The 7,530-nt window shown below is 43.9% G+C and overlaps 1 protein-coding gene across 3 annotated transcripts in view; it reads left to right on the top strand.

The window, feature by feature from the left end:
• Ntm (neurotrimin) overlaps window positions 1-4,071 on the top strand; it is a 974,869-nt gene extending 970,798 nt beyond the window's left edge. For 2 of the 3 annotated variants that reach the window (XM_021206042.2, XM_029543147.1), the window contains one exon: window positions 2,154-4,071. In XM_021206042.2, the coding sequence (XP_021061701.1) occupies window positions 2,154-2,254 (101 nt within the window). In that variant the 3' untranslated portion in view covers window positions 2,255-4,071. The remainder of the gene's footprint in view (window positions 1-2,153) is intronic. The other variant, XM_021206044.1, reaches the window with a different exon arrangement.
• Window positions 4,072-7,530: the final 3,459 nt, after the last annotated feature.

Genomic DNA, 7,530 nt, shown 5'->3' with positions numbered 1-7,530 from the left:
TCTCTCTCTCTCTCTCTCTCTCTCTCTCTCTCTCTCTGTGTGTGTGTGTGTGTGTGCGCGCGCGCACACACACATGTGCCCGCATGCACTAGATTGGAAATATTTAAGAAAACATGGCAGGAAAACACCCTGAGGTGGCAGATAGCAGGCAGATCATACATTGTGATGGTGAACATTCTACCAAGGAGCCAGACATTTTTGTTAAGTCTGTAGGACTCAGCTGGAGCAATCTGGTGGTGTGGAAACATTACTCAGAAATTAATGTAAGGGATAAATGTGAGACGTCCAGGCGTGCCATGGCAGTGGTAGCTGATGACCTCTGAGACTTGGAAGGTGAGCCATGCAGTTGGTTTTTCCAGCAGCTGTGGGGAGACCTCTTACCTTGGACTGCCTATTTCCTGCTCAGTCAGGTTTTCCCATAGGTGCTAAAGAGGCAGCCAGGGCAGGAAGGAGAAAGAGTATTGAATAGGGTGGAGGCAGTGGGTAGTCTGTCTATCATCACTTGGGCCTGTGAATTTCATTGAGACAACCCTTTTTCTAAGGAAGGCGATGTATTCGCAGGTGCTGTCCTGTTTTCTATAGTATGCAGGCTTAGGAGCTGTCCCTGTAGATGTCCTGTTTCCCAACAGAGTACTGAACCACAATGGAGCTCTGAGGACAGTACCAGTGTAACTAAATAAGAGCACCAGAGGGCATCCAGCAGAGCGGCCAGGCCATTGTCCAGAGGTTCCAGGTTGGACACAAGGTGTTCACCCTTATATGTACTTTTCTTCTATGGTACCCTGGCAGGGCCTCTGCTATATTCTGTTTGGCTTATTACTTCTGCCCTTCAGTTAAATATGGAAGAAGGGAATGAAAGAAAAGAGGAGCACCCATGTGTTCTCAGAGACCTAGCATTCTTCTTGGCTATGGCAGGTAGCTGGGCAGAGAGGGTGGGTTTGAATAAGGGTATGCTGATATTGAATGAGGAATGGACTTTAAAGCTGAAACTCTTGAGTATTCAGACAGCAAAAGGGATAGAAGAAAATAAAAGGAGCCATGTGCTACATTCTGGGCCCTGATAGAGTACCAGCGGGCTAAGTGCACAGGACATATTTTCAATTGTGTTGGGCAAGGCACATGTACAAAGATTGAAAAGACACTCACTTTAGCGGGGAAGCAATGGAACCTGGCTCTCATAGACAAGTCAGAGACAAGGGCCAAATTGGAAAGAATAGAATAGTGCAGAGTCCCTCAATGAAAAGCAATGCAACCTTTATCCAAGGAGTTGAGGGGGGTGGTGGGGATGGAGTGGCCTTTCCTCTGTGAAAAGAAGGAAACCTGGCAAAGGCAACAAGGAGCAGTTATAGGAAGGAAGGATGCTCCTAGTGCTGCCTTAGATGGAAAGCTGACAGTTAGATTCTAGAAGGTGTGAGCAGCAGGTGAGTAAGCCTAAGTGACAACCAATTGAAAGAGAAGTCCTCAGGGTTTTCATGATCATGCATCTTCATTCCCTGTGTCTGCACGAATGCTTTCCGTGTCATGTTGCCCGGATCATCTCCCTACCGGGTACAGAGCGAACAGGGTTCTTTGGGGGCTTTTCAGCATGATGCTTTAACACTGCCAAGAAGCTGTACGACTCTTGTGACCCAGGCTAACATAAAGTTGGACAGCTGCTAACCTCAAAGGGCCAAGAAATGCAATCATGTGGCTAGCAGCTAGACCTGAAATTCCAGGGCTAGACAGGATAAAGCCCATGTGCAATCAAGAAGCCTGGTTGAACGTGATCTGATTTAACCAGAGGTGACACTAGTATTGAGCTTCTTAGTCAGGCGATCAGGTTTTGGCAGTGTTCAGGTGAGGACAGGGACTGAACATGGTCACCAGTTCTAAATAGCTCTGAAAATTTCAATATCCCAGAGTAGATCAGAGCAGCTCCAATCAGAGGCCTCATCCTTGTTCATTACATGTCTAATACATCTGATTTCTGACCTTCTGGAACATTTAATAATCACCACTTGATCTTTCCTGGAAGTCCTTGGACCCAAGAGCCAAACTAGCCCAGAAGTTTGTATGAGGAAAGCCTCAGCAGAGGTAACTCCAGCCCAAGTGACTGGTGGGGAGCTTTCCCGTCTTGCAGCAGGTAGTTCATGACATGTGTGTTCTCTCCACAGGTCCCGGTGCTGTCAGTGAAGTCAACAATGGGACGTCAAGGAGGGCAGGCTGCATCTGGCTCCTACCTCTTCTGGTCTTACACATGCTCCTCAAATTTTGATGTGAGTGCCCCTTCCCTGCTGGGGAGAGCTGCCGCCACCGCATCTCAATACAACAGCACTGCAAAACGAAGCAACAAGTCAGAATCAAATGAAATTCCGAGAATCACAGCCAATGAGACAGAAATTCGAGGGAGGGGGACAAAGCATACTGTGGTAAAGGGGAAAAAAAGTTTTAAAAAAGGAAATTTGGAAATTGCCTTGCAGATATTTCGGTACAGCTGAGTTTTCTTTCTTTTCCCAAGTGGGAAGAAGGCACAGCTAGCTTGGACCCACCCACAAGCTGCACTGTGTGACCTCTCTGTTGCCAGGGTGGGCAAGGGCTCAGCCACTCTGCCCACTAAAGTGCCCCACCATGGAACATTCTGGAGTTGGCCATCCCAAATTTCATCGGTCCATAGACACAAGCACAGAGTGAGAAACAAGGGCCTAGATGTGCCATGGAGGGCCCTTTGGTGGGCTGTGTGACAGTCGAGTGTGTCATGAAATGTGAAATCGGGAGGAATAAAAAACAAGAGCAAAAGAAAAGGAAAGAAAAGAAGAGAAGAGAAGAGAAGAGAAGAGAAGAGAAGAGAAGAGAAGAGAAAAGAAGAAAGAAAGAAAGAAAGAAAGAAAGAAAGAAAGAAAGAAAGAAAGAAAGAAAGAAAAAAGAAAGAAAGAAAGAGACAGCCTGACAGCACCATAACCCCGCAAACAACAGTCACAAAAGATACCGTTAAGCTTTTGTTTTTCATTTTACCACATGGACATCATGGATAATAAGGGATTCTGATTCATTATTAATTTTATTAATTATATTTTCTGATATGAGTCTAGAGTTTAGGGTTAAAAAAAGAGAGAGACAAGACTGAAACTACACAGGCAAGGGTGAAGGGAAGTGTGTTTCTTAAGTATTAAAAGCGAATAGTGTATTTCTTACCTAAGTTTACATCTGGTGGACCATTCGCCAGGCATTAACCACCTGGTGAGGATTTGGCAAATCCACCAGAAACACATGTGATTTAACAAACACCTCCACCAGCGTTACAGATTCCTCCTCATCTCTTGCAGACAGTACTATGCTATCTATACACTACTTAGACACAGAAGGTTGGTCTGCACCTCTATCTTGGTTTGTTGGCTATGCTTCTTTTGATGACATATATTATACAGTATATATATATATATATATATATACATATATTTTTTTTGTTAGAGTTCTAGCCATTTTCTTTCTCAGCAGGGTCCTTCTCAGACATTACTGCATGCTGTATATGGCGTTAGCTGTGTGTTGATCTTCTAAAAGATGATAGAGTTTTCCGGTAATTGTGTAATCAGCTCCTTCCTTCTTTTTTGTTTCCTTTGGGTTATTTACATGTCAGAGACATTTCTACAAAGCAGAAAGGACAACAGAAACAATAACTAATACCAGGCGCAGCATCTTTCCAGGTGTGGCTCTCTGAGGAGGAGGCCACCAGCTTGGCTTCTCCATCACACCTTGGGGCATTAACGGACAGCAAGCAACTGAAACAACTAAACCAACAGTAATCACTTGCTTTAGCCCATTGTGGGAATCCCTGATGCCTTTGTGACTACTGGAGAACAGAATCCTCTTGGTTTATTTTATTTAATTTTCCACCTTCGTGTGAGTGTGTATGAAAGAGAAGAAAAAAAAATGCAGTTTTTAGGTAACCATTTTTTTTCCCTTCCCTGAAGTCTGGGGACCAGAGAGGCCTCGGGGGAGGGGTCCTGGATGTGATGAGGGAAACTGGGATTGGGGGATAGGGGAGGGAAGGGTTGTCTCTGACTTGACATTAAAAAGTGTTCCATGTCCCTCTTCACCTGGTGTGATACCTTATTTGGTAATGGGAGGCGGGAGGTGAATCTGCCTGGCTGGCTGAAGGATGGAGGTGGAGTGTGGAAAGGCTCCTGAGCAGCACAGAGGCTTGCCATGGTGAGTGTTCTGCTAACAGTGGAGTTTGAACTACCTCCATTCTCCCTGTGGATGCAAGGAGAGCCAGACTTTCATGTGAACCTTGCCTTCGATACCTTCAGAAAGTCTCCTTGGAAGCTATCACTAACTTGATGTTCTTTGGTTTCTTTGTGGGTCAAATGGTCAAGTTAGGCATGGGTGCTAGTTCCAGTGCATGAACTCTTGTTAAGTATCTGTGAAAAGACAAGACAGGGGTTAAAAGCAGAGAAACATTTATCATGGTGTGTATTAAATAACCCCAAATTTTACCAATTAATATTCTGAGAACTGACTGCCTTCCATGTCTGCCACCACCAACACCGACACCCAAATTGATACCCATAAATTAAGAAAAAGCAAGATTTAAATAGAACAGTATTCAAATAATTCTAAGATTGATTCTAAAAATGAAACACACAGAAGATTTCTTGTGAGTTGAGAATGAGGTATCAGGCTGACCCGTCTGGAACTACTGTCCTTGTGATTTCTGGGCTTAGCTTGGCCTAAAGGGAGTCAGGATATTTAACAAGCATGCTGGCATTTCCAGTTCCCACTAGCAACACTGAGTTGGGATTACTTACTTTATGTTTCTTTGCCCCCGCTGTGACCTCATACCCCAACTACACCCTCCACTGATAGGTAACTCCAGGCACCAGACAACTCAACAGTGTGCCAAAGACTCAAAGACTTGGTTTGTGTTAATCCCCCCCCGCCCCCGCCTCACCCAGAACCACAGGAAGTAAGGGGCCTTGCATTTTCTTAGCATGAAAAATATGGGTGAAAAGGCAGGGCAGGAATTAAAAGCAGAGAAAGATTTATCAGCAGCAGTAGGTAAGGAAAATGGGAGTTATTTCCAAAACAGTGCCCTTCTGTAACCAAGAAAGTATAGGGATTTTATTCTGGGTGCCTGTAGCTATTTATTCATATAGAGAAGTACTTTAGGGGCAGGCCCAGAGACACAGACCCATTGCTTTCTGTTACACAGTGTGTTCAATTTTCTCTAAGTGTAAAACTGCTCCAAGAAATAAATTCAATACTTTCCTAATTATGGGAGGAACAAAATATGAAAGTGCTAAGTGAGATTTTTTTCTATCCATCCTACACCTCTGTCCACACTGGGAGATTGGCTTACAGATCACAGCTCACTGGAATCAAGGAGAGAAAGCACAGACTCTTGTTTCTATATACTCCCCTAGCTTCATTGAGACAAGAGAAGACAGCTGCCAGCCTCGGATTGAATAGATTTCTCTTTCAAATATGCAGCTACTAGATATCTTTGAATAGCTACCCTAATACTACGAGCTGATGTTACCAATACTTTTGTTACTAATAATGACTCATGTCAACCTATGACCACCATGCCCTGCCTTAATGTCAGCCAAGGCCAGCTTTGTAAGCTGTCACTGATGAGTAAGGCTCAAGTCTACCACAGTCAACCTATTGCTTTCGCCTGCAGCTATTTTGGTGATCAGGTTATGGAAGAGAATGCTCATGGAGGACCATTTACCCTTGGCTGATGGGTTCTCCAGGCAGGAGATCTCTCTGAGATATCTTAGAAGTGAAAGTTTCTTCTCCTCTGGTTAGCAGACCCATAAGCCCCAAATTGCTTAGGAAATTCACAGTAGAATTTCCTTTCTAAACCTTCTTGTAAATTTACAATACATCACAGGGGAGAAATGAGCTGACAGGAGCTGATACAGACAACCCTTAGGCCTTCCTTTTCTGGAAACAAGAGTGTGGTAGAGTGTTTATCAAAATATATGGAAACAATCACCCGGAATAGAATCATGGTGAGTTTTTCTTTATACCAAATAGAATGTAAGTTCAAGTATACTGGATCACTTGTGACTTGCAGAAAAGTCACCATCATGCTTAAGCACCACTCCATCCACTTCAATTCTAGGGTGTCCCGTTGGGAAACTGCAATCAGGGAAGAGCACATTACTATGCCATGGCTGCCTCTATGGGAGCAGTGTGTACAGCTGTAGAGCCACAAGCCCTAAATACTTCACCAACTATTCCTGTCAAATATGGTTCATCCTCCATCAGAATAGCTGCTCCCATCCAGACACACAGGTTTGCAACATCTTTCCAGCCCTTGTAAATCACTTTCCCCAGTGAGCCTGCATGGTGTGTACCTGTTAATGCTAGGTCTTCCCTCAGATCCGGAGACTGTACCAATTCCGGGCAGTGTTCATAAGCAATGGCGTGGTAGTAGTCACGTTGTGTGTTGTGCCTGCTACTGCTCAATGCCAGTTATTGTTCTTCCAGCGGCAGACAAATGAGCCAATGAATTAGCACCTGAATCTGCCCGAATATTAGTACATTCCCCTGGCTGCTTCCATCTTTATCTTCTACTTTCTGGACTTTGAGGTGAGATGGGACAACAGTAGCACTCAGGTCAATCACAAGAACCTTCTATGTAGATAGGTTTGATTAGCAAGTGGAGAGTGTGAGTTCAGCAAAACAAGGTTGATTTCCTGATACTACAATTGTTAATAAAAACAAACTACTTGTGAGTAGAGGAGAACAGTGTATGAAAAGGGAGGGTTGCGGGGAACCAGCCATCTCTGCTCATGAAAACTCACTGCAGGGTGATAAGAACTGCTGGCTGCATCCGTCTATGCATGCCAGTCATTTGCCTGCCAAAGACAATCAGCTTAAAACAATTGGCATCAGTGGTGTCTGTTAAAGAAAATAAGGACCATCTCTTTTCAACTTCCAGATTTTAAAATTCAAAGCCAAATTCCAGGGCTGACTGGACTCAGACAGTGTTCGCTGCCATTTGATTGTGTGGTCAGTGTTTTCTCTGTGATCCCTTGGCTACCCAATCAAGCCACTCAAAGTATTAGATCTTCCCTCTCTGTTCTTAATTCAAACATTATTTCCATGAGCACTTGACTTCATCCTCTTGTAAGGCAATACATGCAAATTAATGTCCTCGGGATTTGTGAATAAGGACTCTCCAAGTCTCTATATACATCTCCTACAGCTCCACGAGTCTCCCTTCATGCCCTGTATCCTGTGACTAGAACCTTGGTAGGCAAGATCCCTCAGTTTCTGAGTTCAAGCTAAGATGAGCTCTTCTAATTCATGTCTGATGCACTCTGATACAGCAGCCTTTATGAAGGTGACCTGGTTTGGCTTTCATTTTTGAATACTGCAAATAATATGAATAATTTCATCTGGCATATGGTGAAAGTATGTGAGTTCATCTTTATGTTTTGGAGGTTGTCAATGTCTTTTAAATGAGTATTCATCTATCTATGCATCTATCATGCATTTTTATTGAAATTTCCTAGAGTAGCCATAGCAGCTCTGCTGTTC

This window comes from Mus pahari, chromosome 10 (genome assembly GCF_900095145.1).
Source record: "Mus pahari chromosome 10, PAHARI_EIJ_v1.1, whole genome shotgun sequence".
Classification (NCBI taxonomy): domain Eukaryota; kingdom Metazoa; phylum Chordata; class Mammalia; order Rodentia; family Muridae; genus Mus; species Mus pahari.
Note: the sequence above shows the minus strand (reverse complement) of the source record. Positions and strands in the feature narration are given on the sequence as shown.